Here is a 14,631-nt window from a genome sequence, read left to right on the forward strand (position 1 = left end):
ATATTTACTGCCAGTTTGACATGGGAGATGCTGAAACATCCAGGATGCCAAGGTAGTTTCATGGCGGAGGGCTTGAACTGTAAGGTTGCTGTTCCATTCTGAACAATGGTGGTTGCCACTTTTAACATCCTACCTTATACAATCCAAAGTTACTTACATCCAGGACTGAGATTCTCAAATCGTAAACATTGATTGAGTACTTTGTTTAACTCCAACAATACTTCAAATGAAAACAATACAACATGGCTACCCGATATTTCAACAGTTAGGGAAGGTTTGGCCTATGTATGTTGGTTAATCAACATTTGCAGGACTTTCTACCCTTGCCCCTCTGCAGCTGAAAGGTGCTTTACCCACCTGCTCCTCTCTCCCAAGTCAGGAGCATGTATAGTTTTATTTGACACTCCATTTTGTGTCTATTATTGGAAGTAGGGGCATCTTCAAATTCAAGTCTTACACAACAGTCGGCCCCATATATGATTGCTGGCCCCTGGCCATATATGCTTATGCTAGCATAATATACCTCTGTTATGAGGTAAAACAAGTTTTTCCTGTTTGGTGTAATAATTGCCACTTTCAGACTTTTCTAGTAATCAGTGTTTTGTAGATTGTATATGCGCTAAAAGTTCCTGGGTGTATGTGTGTGTCTGGAAGTACCTTAACCATTTTAAGGTTCACTTTAAATCCCCTGTTTCACGGGCGATGTGCACAAATGATGCATTTTCACATTTCACTACTAATCAGGGTGTGAACTATACATAAATTCATATACAGGTACATAAATATTCAGGGTTCTAGATTGTTGGGAGTATAGCAACAGTATTCCAAGTGATGGAGGCCTAAATGTGTGCTTGTGTGTGAGATATGAGGATGGAAATAAGTGATGAATATTAATACCGTCATGTTATACTGATCCAGTCATCTGGCTCATATAATAATTTGAGAGGTAGTAGCTACTAGTACAAGGCAGTCTTCAGATTTGCTGAAAATGTGAAGCAAAAGTAATTACATTTTCAGTAATTGCTTGTTCTTTTTTCTCAGGCTTCTCCATAGGGCACACATATTTTATGCACTGACATGTTGCTTGCTCTTAGCCTGCATGTATTTTGGCTCTCTCCTCTGGGCAATCTTGAGATGAAAATGGAGACAGGTTTTATACATTAAACTTTTTTTTTCTTTCAAATACTCTAGACTTCTGAATTACTTTACTCTCCCTGTTTTAAGCTCTTGAATGTGGATGAATCAGTGTTAGGAGGCTATATCCAACCATCAGCTCAGAAAATGACAAACATGATTTATTTACATGCGAGTTCTGACATGTGTCTAATGACCCAATCCAATTGGACTGCTGCATCACCAGAACACGTGTTCCGGCAATAGAGCACACACTTTACAGCCATAGCAAAAGGCAACACGCCAAAGAGCACAGCCTGGCTGCTGCCACAAGCAGTGAGTAGCCATGCCCACTCAATGACAGCCATCATGGGAGCTTCACTGCTGGTAAGTCAACGTGGGAGGTGGGGAGGAACAGATGAGAATAAGGTGGGGAGGGGGGGTCAGGAAGGGGGTGGTAGCAGCAGCAGCAGCAGCAACTCTGCTGATATCCTATCCACTTTTCCTGGCCTCAATCCATCTAGTTAGGTTCAGTTGGAATTGTGCCGGCAAAGTAGCTGCTGCAGATCCAAGTAGACCCATTGGGGCAGTGGAGGCTTGCTCCCAGGCAATGTTCCCTTATTTACAGCACCTGAAACTCCTCTACAGGATGCAGCATGTGCCCCATTGCAGCTGCATCAGTGCCAGGGAAGTTAGGTAGGACTGGGCTGCTTGACTCTGTTGAGTAACAATATCCCTAGGGCCTAATCATGCTCACAATAGCCTTGTAAGGCTGTTTATTACTTCACCTTTAGATATGGGAAAATGGAGGAATTCAAATGTGTGAGAGGCTTTGTCTACTGAGTTCATAGCTGAGCTGTGATGCTGAACCTACATTTTGTGGATTGAAGAAGTCATCAATGTGTATTCCATGGATACTCTGCATTCGGTTTATCTTTACTCCGATATATCCCAATTCCTACTAGGTAAGATTCTCTGCAATCTCTTTAGCATACATGCTCGTTATGAACAGCTGTTTAGTTGGGATCAAAACTACCCAAATTTTGTTATTCATGGCAATCACAAATCCAATTCCTTTCATCATTCAGAGGCAGTGTCAAGGGGCGGCCAGGCCAGACACTGGCTGTGAGCTTTAATCCATCACAGGGCTCATGTAGCTGAGTCAATTTCTGAACCCATGAATTGGCATTTAGCTGATCATATCAACCCTCCACTGCCCCCAAAGGGTTCTAAGCATTCACTCCCTGCAGCATCACAGTTTCCAAGCTGATGTTGTCTTTCTTCACTTGTCCATTGCAACACTTGCCCATTATAAGTGTTGTCCTGAACAGATCAGGCCACTAGGGCTTCAGTTCCTTCAGAAAGTGCTTTGTGGAGCCATAAAATGTCAGTAATAATTTTTCATACCAGTTTAGCACATTCCCAAGAACAGTTTCTTGATCACATTGCAGATTTTCTGAAATAAGCTCAGCTAATTGGTGCACCAGTAGTGACCAGTTTGTAGTATGCCCCCTCCCGGGCCATCAGTTCTTCATGAGTGCCCTTTTCAATTATCACCCCTTGTGACATCACAGCTATGATATCAGAATGCTGAATGGTAGACAAGCGGTGGGCAATGACGATACAGGTTCGACCTTCTCGAGCTTTGTCCAGTGCAGCTTGCACAGTCTGAGGATGAGAGAAAATAACAGAGTGAAGATGCTACATGCTGTTGTGTTAACACATGGAAGGGGCAGAACAGGACTGTGTCTGCTGTTCATGCTCCTGACCTCCATACATTCAGCTGAAGGTATGCACAGAGACCTGAACATGTACAGCTGAACTTGCTTAGCTTCTGGATGTGTGATATAGAATACTGACATGACAATCCTAACTCCCTTCCTTCCATGTCCATTCAGTGTATGCGCAGAGAAAGTCAGCCAGCCCAACTTTGACCCTCAATTTTCTAGATCAGTGGTTCCCAACTTTTAGTACCAGGACCCACTTTTTAAAATGACACTCTATCGGGACCCACCTACGTTTAACAGACTTTTAAAAAAAGAAGAACTAGAAAGAAAAAAATATTTATTTATAAGTAATAATAACCAGAAAAAAGCCTCAAACATTTATCTCCCAATATTTATACATACTCACAAACTGCAGGAGCTGAGCTCTTTGCAGAGTAATTAGCAGATACAGTATCTGATTTCTGTATAGCCTCAGGGCTTGAGGCAATTAGTTATCTGAGCTTTCCATCATCCTTTGGTGACCCACCAAAAATCAGGTCGGGACCCATCAGTGGGTCCCGACCCACAGTTTGGGAACCACTGTTCTAGACAGTTCTTTGAAACAGATAATTAGCTAGGCTCAGAATATAGTGATTTTCTATGGTGTACAGAAAAAAATGTGAACTATCTTTAGTGTGATGTGAGCCCATGTGAAAGTTCTGCCCTCAGTGCCTCACTCACAGATGCACATTGCCACATGATATTGCTCTCCTCACAGAGGGCACAGGCTTGCTTCAATCAGACCCTTTTGGCTCTAATAAAATGGTATTATCCAAATTACTCTATAATTTTTAAACCACATAGTTAACTTTACCTGTTCACTTTCTGTATCCAAGGCTGATGTCGCTTCATCAAGTAATAAGATCTTGGGATCTCGGACAATGGCTCGAGCTATAGCAATGCGCTGCTTTTGTCCACGAGACAGCAATGATCCCTGAGCTCCAACGCTGGTTTCATATTTCTGGAAAATGTAATTAGGCAGAAGTTTAAGTGACTACCATTGTCACCAGGCGCCATAAAGGCACGAACACTGTCATACATGCCTTTATAGCAGCATGCACAGCCCACAGGATTGGGCCGTTAGCCACTACAGTACACCAGTATGCATATGCAACTAACTTTGACCATTCGAACCTAGATCATTTTGACTGATGACGAGTTGGTCATCAGGTCCAACTCGTGCCTGAAGGCTTACAATCGAGAGGACCACAGTGCACTGTTACTAGGGTATTTGCATCCGGGACAATTGTGTCCTGGTCAAATACGTCCTGGTCATTGATGTCCCTAGACATCCGTGTCTTTTTGGGGGGGGGCATTCTGGTCATTTGTGTCCCACTAAAACTGGGCAACAAGTAAACTATAAGTGGGCAACAAATACCATGTTATATATCCTAAGCCTCTTATCCCAGCCCTAAACCAAACCCTAACCCTACTTATGTGTTTTAAAAATTAAAAAAGTGCTTTTAATTAAAATATATATTGGGACACAAATGTCCAAGATGCAAAATGAAGAAATGCAAATAACCAATACATTTGACTGGGACACAGTTATCCAGGATGAAATAGTCCTGTCACTCAGTGTGCCACAAGCAGAGCATGATAGAAATGCCATGCCATATGAGGGAATCTATAACTGGTGTCACTTGGGCCATATCTGGATGTGGATAGGCACAGCCTGATCCTCTAGGTGCCAGCCCAGAAGTAAAAGAGACAAGTAAGGGACCAATGGCTGCTGAAATTGTCATGGGACTTCCAACTGGTAAGGTAGGAGGGTGGGGTTTGGGGGTGTGGCCTAGCATCCCTCATTCCCTTCTCTGAATAGTCCTTTGACAAAATTAATGACTGACCAGAGCCATACGGCAATGTGCACATAACGATATAACAAAGGGGAAAGGCTGACATTCATTGGTAACACATGCTTTGCATACAGAATATTCCAGGTTCAGTCTGTAGCATTTCCAGATAGGGCATTGAAGCCCTGGAGAGTCAGAGCAGTCTAGGTTGATAATTCTGATCTATTTAGATTGGTTTGATTCAGTATTAAATAGCTTCCTATGACCCTTGTCTGAAACCCTAGGGAGCAGCTACTATTCAGTGTAAGCAATACTACAGGGATCAATGGATCAATAGCTATGACAGCTTCATAGGATTATGATTGTATGCCCAAACCTTCTGTAGATCTGAGAACAGTTGATTTCTGTGACAGCATGGCCTCTATTCTTTATTACACACTGAATACTGGCTTAGTTAAGAAAACAATACTTACATCAGGAAGTGACATGACAAAATCATGTAGCTGGGCTTTCTTGGCTGCTGCTATCACTTCTTCCATAGAAACCTCTCTCGTGTTATCACTGTATTTAATATTGTCAGCAATACTACAGTCAAACAGTACAGGTTCCTGAGACACTATCCCAATTTTAGATCTGAGAAACTGGATATTTATTTTCTTGGTGTCATGGCCATCTATCAACTGCACATAAAAAACACAAAAAACAGAATTTTAAATTTTGGATAGCAGAAAAAAAAAAATTCAACTGTAGGATTTAAGTTTACATTACTTTGCCTGATTTCAAATAGTTCATAAGGAGTCATGTTCAATACAATTTCCTTGTGGTTAAGAAAATTAGGGCGCAATCCTAACTCCTTATGTCAGTGCTTTCCATTACTGACATAAGGGCAATGCAGCTTTGAGGTAAGGGAACAAACATTCCCTTACTTTGAGGTATTGGCAACCTTCAGTCTCGAAAGACTATGGTATCGCGCTCTGAAAGGTGGTTCTGGCACAGCGTCTAGTGTGGCTGAAAAGGCCAATCCGGGAGTGACAATCCCTTCCACACCAGGAGCAAGTGCAGTCTGTCCCTGGTCTGTCTCCCTGGCTATGGGCCTTCCTTCTTTGCCTCTTAGCCTCAGACTGTTGGCAAAGTGTCTCTTCAAACTGGGAAAGGCCATGCTGCACAGCCTGCCTCCAAGCGGGCCGCTCAGAGGCCAGGGTTTCCCACTTGTTGAGGTCCATCCCTAAGGCCTTCAGATCCCTCTTGCAGATGTCCTTGTATCGCAGCTGTGGTCTACCTGTAGGGCGCTTTCCTTGCACGAGTTCTCCATAGAGGAGATCCTTTGGGATCCGGCCATCATCCATTCTCACGACATGACCAAGCCAACGCAGGCGTCTCTGTTTCAGCAGTGAATACATGCTAGGGATTCCAGCACGTTCCAGGACTGTGTTGTTTGGAACTTTGTCCTGCCAGGTGATGCCGAGGATGCGTCGGAGGCAGCGCATGTGGAAAGCGCTCAGTTTCCTCTCCTGTTGTGGGCGAAGAGTCCATGACTCGCTGCAGTACAGAAGTGTACTCAGGACGCAAGCTCTGTAGACCTGGATCTTGGTATGTTCCGTCAGCTTCTTGTTGGACCAGACTCTCTTTGTGAGTCTGGAAAACGTGGTAGCTGCTTTACCGATGCGCCTGTTTAGCTCGGCATCGAGAGAATGAGTGTCGGAGATCGTTGAGCCAAGGTACACAAAGTCATGGACAACCTCCAGTTCATGCTCAGAGATTGTAATGCAGGGAGGTGAGTCCACATCCTGAACCATGACCTGTGTTTTCTTCAGGCTGATTGTCAGTCCAAAATCTTGGCAGGCCTTGCTAAAACGATCCATGAGCTGCTGGAGATCTTTGGCAGAGTGGGTAGTGACAGCTGCATCGTCGGCAAAGAGGAAGTCACGCAGACATTTCAGCTGGACTTTGGATTTTGCTCTCAGTCTGGAGAGGTTGAAGAGCTTTCCGTCTGATCTGGTCCGGAGATAGATGCCTTCTGTTGCAGTTCCAAAGGCCTGCTTCAGCAGGACAGCGAAGAAAATCCCAAACAAGGTTGGTGCAAGAACACAGCCCTGCTTCACTCCGCTTCGGATGTCAAAAGGGTCTGATGTGGAGCCATCGAAGACAATAGTGCCCTTCATGTCCTTGTGGAAGGATCTGATGATGCTGAGGAGCCTGGGTGGACATCCAATCTTGGGGAGAATCTTGAAGAGGCCGTCTCTGCTGACCAGGTCGAAAGCCTTTGTGAGATCTATGAAGGCTATAAAGAGTGGCTGTCGTTGTTCCCTGCATTTCTCCTGCAGTTGTCTAAGGGAGAATACCATATCAGTGGTGGACCTGTTGGCTCGGAATCCACACTGCGATTCTGGATAGACGCTCTCTGCAAGTACCTGGAGCCTCTTTAGTACAACTCGGGCAAACAGCTTTCCTACAACGCTAAGGAGAGAGATGCCGCGGTAGTTGTTGCAGTCACCCCTGTCACCTTTGTTCTTGTACAGCGTGATGATGTTTGCATCCCTCATGTCTTGAGGTACTCCACCTTCTCTCCAGCAGAGACAGAGGATTTCATGCAGCTCAGTGACGATGATCTCTTTGCAGCATTTTAGGACTTCAGCAGGGATGCTGTCTTTTCCAGGTGCCTTGCCAAAGGCAAGGGAGTCCAGGGCCACGTGAAGTTCTTCTAGGGTTGGTTCACTGTCAAGCTCTTCCAGCACAGGCAGGCACTCAATGTTGTTCAGTGCTTCTTCGGTGACTACATTTTCTCTGGAATATAGCTCAGAGTAGTGCTGCACCCAGCGTTCCATCTGCTGCGCCCGATCCTGGATGACCTCGCCTGTGGCAGACTTCAGAGGGGCAATTTTCTTCTGTGTTGGACCTAGGGCCTGCTTGATACCATCATACATCCCCTTGATGTTGCCCGTGTCAGCTGCTATCTGTATCTCGGAACAGAGCTGGAGCCAGTAGTCGTTAGCACATCTCCTGGCAGTCTGTTGGACTTTGCTTTGAGGAGGCCTCCATGAATGACACCCAACTGCAGGATGCAGCACATGTCCCATTGGCACTGCTATGCTAGTTAAGATTGTGCCCTTAATCTTGCAATTATCTCTCCCTTTCAGTGAGAATGACACACATAAAGAGTTGTAAGGAACTCACATGAGTAACGTCGTTAGCATAAATTCAAATGAATCATTTGTTTATCAGACTCCATGCAATAAACATGTACCATCTGTCATTGTGATACAAGACAAAGCTGATTGCATAAAATCTACAAAATCATCTGAATATGTTACCTAAGTGGATTCAGTGGAACTACTCTTACCCAATGATAAGTTTCCATCTGTGATAATTAATATGTGTCAATGATTTCCCAGGAATCTACCCTCCCTTTGGCAGGATCATGACCTGTAGGTTGTAAAGCATGTTCCTATGGCTAAGACCTATTTATGTATGTAAACACGTCATCGTTTTTAAACATTCAGGCAAAAGAATCTGTGACCTCTGTCAAGGTTCAAAGTCTTGCATATCATTCAAACTTCACCCACTGACAGTGCAGAGATTATGATGTGTTAACACTATGCCCCAAAGCCAAGGACAAGTCTGTGCAGGTGTCATCTGCATAGGGGAATCTCTACACACACCTGTCAAAACAGATGAGCACCTCTGAGAGTGCCAGCCATCTGTCCAGGAAGAAGTGGGGACCTGTTTCAGTCACCACCATGTTTCAAACAAGTGATCAGCCCTACCAAAGCTGCTTGTTCCGACAGCTATTTGTTAGAGGACATATGTGTGAAAATGACCTAGCACAGACCATCATGTGCCTGGCCTGGGTGCTAAATTCAGATCCTTTCCCCCCTGTGCTACATATTTACATTAGGAAGGATCAAGAATAAAACTGCTAAATTATGTGGTGGCTATATAAATTTATGGTGTGGCCACATTTTGAATACCATATCCAGTTCTGGTCACCACACCTCAGGAAGGATATTGTAGGGCTGGAAAAGGTGCAAAAGAAGGCAACCAATCAGAGGACTGTAGCACCTTCCTGACAAGATATGGCTACAGTGTTTGAGGCTTCTTAAATTGGGGAAAAAAGGCTATTGAGGAGGGACAGAATTGAGTTATGCATGGTGAGGACAGAGAAAAGTTTTTGTTTTTCACAGTAGTAGATTCAAGGGTCATCCAAGATGCTGAGGGTCCAATCCAATCTAATTTTCTAGTGCTGATGCAGCCGAACCAACAGGCATATGCTGCATTCTGTGGGCGGGGGGGGGGGCAGTCACAGAGGTCTCCTAATGGTAACAGAAAGTTTGTTCCCGTAACTCAGGGCTGCATCAGTGCTAGGAAGGTGGTTAGGATTGGGTCCTGACTGGGGGAAATTTAGCGCAGTCAAAAGGAGGTACTTCACCCAGTGCATAATTGGTCTGTGGAATTTGTTGCCACAAGATGTGGTGATGATTGATGTAGCTTGAATGATTTTAAAAAGGAATTTTTAAAAAGTGTATCAATGGTTCCCAGCCATGATGGGGTTCAGGGGTGGTATGACTCTGACTACCATTTGCTGGGGATCAAAAAGAGAAAGAAGTATAACTTTCTCTTGTGGATTTCCCAATGGCAGCTTATGGGCCACTGAGTGAAACAGGATGCTGGACTAGATGGGCTTTTGGCCTAATCCAGCAGGGTTTTTTTCTTATGCATTGTGTGTGGGGGAGGTGGAGCAACCAGTCAAGCAATAAGAACTATGCATGGAAGCATGAACATTGATCACTCTTGCTGGTTAAGGGTACTTGTGTAATTTTTTAGCTTACAAAGACATAAAATTTTGATTCTCAATCTTTTTCATCTCATGGCACACTGACAAGGTGCTAAGAGTGTCAAGGCATACCATCTGTTTTTTTGACAATTGACAGAGCACACCATGCTGCTGGTAGGGGAATCACATCCCCCGATGGCCCTATTAATAAATGACATTCCCCAAACCCCTGCGGAGCATTCAGGGAACACCAATATGCCATGGCACACTGGTTGAAAATCACAGCTCTAGGCTATCAAGATCAAATGGGCAAGTCCTCTGTAAATAGCAGTGAGGGAACATATTGAGGAAGAAACTGTCACAGAGGGTGTATCTTATTTTTCTTGGCCATATAGACATATGGCATGAGGTTCTTAAGAATCTAGGCTACTCACCACTTTTCCTTCGTCAGGGTCATAAAAACGTTCCAAAAGTTGAACACTGGTGCTTTTGCCACATCCACTGCTTCCCACAAAGGCAAGAGTCTGTCCAGGTTTCACAGACACCGAAAGGCCATTTAGCACTTGGAAGTCAGGACGTGAAGGATACGTGAACTTACAGTTGAGAAATTCAATGCTTCCATGAAAATTATCCTGATTATTAAAAGATGGAGAATGTGCTGGGTCTATTAGAGTTCACAAATTAATCTTTCAAAAGGAAGGACTATGGTTCTTGGCACTGTCTTTTTCAATCAATTAGTGTGTAAGCCTTTAACTGATCAATAGATGGGACTGAAATAAATGCACGCACTGCAAAACCTCAATGAAGGTGCCTTACTGTGAATTCTGGAGGAAGGGGAAAGAGAAGTGAGATTACTTACAGTGCAGTGAACTAACAGTGCAAGCCTAGACATGTATACACAGAAGTAAGTTCCACTGGGTTCAAATGGAATAACCTCCCAGATAAGTGTACATTGGATTGCAGCCTAACGGCCCAATCCTATCCAACTTTCCAGCGCCATTGTAGCCTCAATGCAACCCTGAGGTAAAGGAACAAGTGTTTCCTTACCTTGAGGAGGCCTGTGTGATTTCCCTCCCATTGCAGGAGGCAGCACTACACTAGGGTTGGAAAGTTGGACACATGGGAGTCCCACTCGACTCAAGGGGAGACATGCCTAGGATTGCACTAAAAAGCCACTACTTTGTGATAAAAGGAAAAGATATTGTGAATATTTTCCTTTGTTCAGATTTAGGAGTGTTCAATAAATGATCCACATTTTAAGACATATTGGCATGGACTACAACTGACCACTGTTATCTTCTGTTGCCTTCTGTGATTCTTCTATAATGAGAACGAAAGCCATATCAGTGTCATTGTGAAAGGCTTGCACTTTGCATGCAAATGTGAAGGAACAGCTCTCTTGCAAGGGAGAGGCTCCCATCAATTTGGCACAGGGAAATGGAAATCAGTGTGTCTATGCAGCCTGCATAGCCATAGACATTTCAACTGTACTGAATCCTGCTGCCTTTATTTGCTATCACTCCTACTGATTAATCTAGGGATAAACTGTGAGCTTGAGTTGATTAATTGCCCTGCTCAGTGAATTAGAATGTGCTGCCCCATTTTAATGTATATTTCATGTTAACTGCAGACTGGTCACTTTCTAGAACTACACAAGGGAAATCACCCTAGTGCAGGAAAGTAAGGAGAGTGGATGTCACATTACTTTTATGAAAATGACAAAATTCATTGTGAAGCATAAGATTCCTGTAAATGTTAAACCACAGAGAGTCTGGTCTGTCAAAGGGCACTCCCTTGTTCTGTATGACCAAACACAGTGTAACCTGTCAAAGTCAATTATCTGCGTTTGTTCATTCACCAGTCTTAGGATCAAACAAAACACATCATGGAAATACATGATAAAAAGGTGTGTTTCCCATCAGAAGTATCTCTTTTTCTACAAAAGGGGAATGAATTCCAATTGGAAACATAGTATGAAGGGAAGGATAATTCTTTTCACTTGAGCCAGTTTCCCTTCGAAAAGCAGCAATTTACCCCTCTAGCAATTATGAGGAAATGGATCCACTTCTGAGTGGCAAGAGGAAAGAGTTCACCTGCCCCTCCCCACACCTTGTAATCCAGACCAGAATTCCTCTTCAGTGCCCCATGGCTGGTCTTTAAGAAAATGTGGTGCTTCCAGTTAAGAAAGACGTGCTGCCACAAATATATGGCTTGATCCTGAATCAGGAGCCATGTCAGGAGTTGGGCACTGGGCCAAGGCCCCAAGATCCATAAAGGGTGTTCAGAGAGAAGCAGTGCTGCTCCGATTCTCTTGGGATGGCACGAGCTTCTCCCACTCACTTCCTCATCCACAAATTGAAATATTCCTATTTCCATGAAAGTTTCCACTTACAAATGGGGAGACAGCTGGAATAAGACATCTCTGGGACGAATGTCCATTCACCAATGGGAAAGGAAAAGCCTCTGTTCTTACCCCTTCCACCATCTCCCATAGCAAATGGGGGGATATACAGAGGCAGTTGCTCCTCCTCATTCTCCTACACTCAGAAAGCAAAGAGGAGAAGACTATGCCATTGCTGCCACTATATCCACTGTTTGCTCTAAGATTGGGGGGGGAGGGGTGTACTGGGAATTGCAGGGGACTTACCATTGGGAGCCCAATGTAGCATTAGTGAAGGGCTCTGACGCAGGGTCTTCTGCAATCCAGGGCCAGCACCACCCTCAACTGCCATTGAGCTTCCTGTTTGATGTGTTGCAGTACCACTCCAGTAACACACACAATGGCCTTCAGATTACTTTCAGTGTGATATTTAGTGAGTCGTTTCTGTCCTTCTTAAATAATATTCCATGTATCACAATAGTAAAGGAAGTGATGCAGGATTTCTAACATTAATTTCCTCCTATTTCATTATGCCAAAGTGAAGTTGCACAACAAATGCATGGATTCTTGCCTTGTCTTACTCAGCATTTACTCAGCGTAGAGGTGTCCACTAAGCATAGAGTCTTACTCAGCATAGAGGTGTCCACTAAGCATTTATCAATGCAGTTTTGCTCTTTAGAGAGAGTTTTGAAGGGAAAAAATTAATATTAACTGCTATCTAGCAATAAGCTCATCATTTGATAAATGATGTCACCCATGAAGTCACACTTCAAAACAGTTCTAATCTGCAAGAGGGTATCTATAGAGATATCTGTATCAAAATTCCTATCATCCTTATATCTTTGTTAATAGCTGAGATTTGACAAAATTAAAGTATCATATAATCAATTAATTGTGCGTGTGTGGGCAGGGTGTAATCAAGACTGCACTTAAAACATGGCTAAATTGAGTATCACATAACAAACATGACCACGTGATGAGCCCTTCTGAGAAACTGAGAGTACTTTGAAAAGTTGGGCCACATTCAATGTATCTAGGGTAACCAGGTTTGTTTCATCAAACTCACTTTATGTTCCCTCAGGGCATACCTTGATTGCTCTTGCTTTCTGTTCCCAGCACACTATAATCTAGTTGTTTAAAAAACAGAGGAGTGGACTGCATGACCTTCAGTTCTGCCCAAAGTTACAATTATTGTAATTCTGCCATACTAATGTTGGCTCTTACCCATTTTTCTCCGACATCACTGTAAACACTGATTAGGGGAACACGATCCACCAGCTGAAAAAAGCGCGCTGCAGCTATTTTTGCTTTGGCATAATTGGGGGTATAAGAGGAAGCTCTTCCTAAAGCAGTCCCACTGGTCACAATGCAGGAGATCACCCTGAAATCAGGAGGAAAGCACTCAGTGTGTTTTCAAAGGAGCCTTGCTAAATCAAAGTTCCAGCATCTTGCTTTCAACTGGAGGCAATCAGATACTTCTAGGAAGTCTAGAAAAAGGGCAGGGAGGCAAAAGCCCTCCTCCATTGTTGAACCCAATAACTGATATTCAGAGGTACACTGCCACTTAACATGGGGGCTTTATTTAGATATCATGACCAGAATTTTGTCTAGAACAGTGGTTCCCAACCATTAGGAGCCCAAAGACCACTGAGGCAAAAATTGGAATCATCATGGACCACATGCAATCCCTCACACCCCTACACACAAAATATACAATTAACTGTGCAATCCTATCTTGCGCTGGAATAAGCAAGCCAGGAAGCTTGCGCTGTTTCCAGCGCAAGATAGGGCGCCAAAGTGGGTCAGCCAGGGGTAAGGGGAAACTTTTCCCCTTACCTCCGGGTAAGCCACTGCAGCCGCTATGGGTCTCCGCACAGCTCAGGGAATGGGGTTGGGATTTGGCATAACTGATAGTTCCCAGCCCCACCTCCCACTCCCCACCCGCCCGCCCCCTGGACTACCCTCCATCCACCCCCACAATGCCTCCCTTTGCGTCCTCCTCGCCTGCTCGTCACCCACACCAGAGCCTTGCATCAGCTGAGCTTGGCCGACACAAGGCTCCTCAGAAGAGTCAGGGCAGAGGCTGGATGCAGCCTCTGTGGGCTGGTGCGCCTGTGCATGCTGGCCCAGCTGACTCTCAAGGAGGCGCAAAAGTGCCTTACGGTAAATTTGTGACCCTCCTGGGCTGCTGCAAGGGTCTTGCACTGGCCCAAGGACAAGCTAGGATTGCGCCCTAAATTTGTAAAAATTAGAGATTAGATTTATTACACATAGAGAGGATTTGTGGGTTGCTGCTTTTGTTGGCGGCTGTGGGTAGTCCATTCTCCACCCTCTCCGTGGTCTGTGGGGAAGTATCCCCCAAGCAAGCACTCACCTATGGACAACCGGAGAGGGTGGAGAATGGACTGCCCATGAATGCAGCCAATGCTTCAGCTGCCCTTTCTGGTGGTCAGTGAGGGAGCGCTCATTTGGCAAAACACTGGCAGCCCAATCCTATGTTTCCCAGCACCTGCCTGCTGAAGTAGTGGTGCCAAGCGGGACCTGAGAAGCTGCTGGGTCTTCCCTTGGGGGAAGGGAACTTTTGTCCCCTTCTACTGGGAAAAGCCCCAGGCCTTGCAATGGGGCTTCTCAAGTCTGTGCTGGCTATTTAGCCTGAGCAAATGCAAGACCCTCTGTGATGGGCCATCCAGCCTGTCACAGAGTTCAGGATCCAGTGGAGCAGTGCTCCGCCGGTCCTACCCCCTCCCACCCAGTTCCTCCCCCCGCCCCTCCCTCATTCAGCCCTTTTTCCACCCTCCCCCGGAGGGT

The 14,631-nt window shown here is 44.8% G+C and overlaps 1 protein-coding gene across 1 annotated transcript in view; it reads right to left on the reverse strand.

The window, feature by feature from the left end:
• Positions 1 to 2,580: 2,580 nt before the first annotated feature.
• Positions 2,581 to 14,631, reverse strand: part of ABCB11 (ATP binding cassette subfamily B member 11) — a 51,667-nt gene continuing 39,616 nt past the window's right edge. Inside the window, exons 23-27 of the mRNA XM_066634715.1 lie at positions 13,048 to 13,204; positions 9,878 to 10,075; positions 5,146 to 5,352; positions 3,694 to 3,840; positions 2,581 to 2,781 (exon numbers count right to left, since the gene is read on the reverse strand). Coding sequence (XP_066490812.1) covers positions 2,581 to 2,781; positions 3,694 to 3,840; positions 5,146 to 5,352; positions 9,878 to 10,075; positions 13,048 to 13,204 — 910 coding nt within the window. The remainder of the gene's footprint in view (positions 2,782 to 3,693; positions 3,841 to 5,145; positions 5,353 to 9,877; positions 10,076 to 13,047; positions 13,205 to 14,631) is intronic.

The sequence above is a fragment of the Tiliqua scincoides genome, chromosome 1 (genome assembly GCF_035046505.1).
Source record: "Tiliqua scincoides isolate rTilSci1 chromosome 1, rTilSci1.hap2, whole genome shotgun sequence".
Classification (NCBI taxonomy): Eukaryota; Metazoa; Chordata; class Lepidosauria; order Squamata; family Scincidae; genus Tiliqua; species Tiliqua scincoides.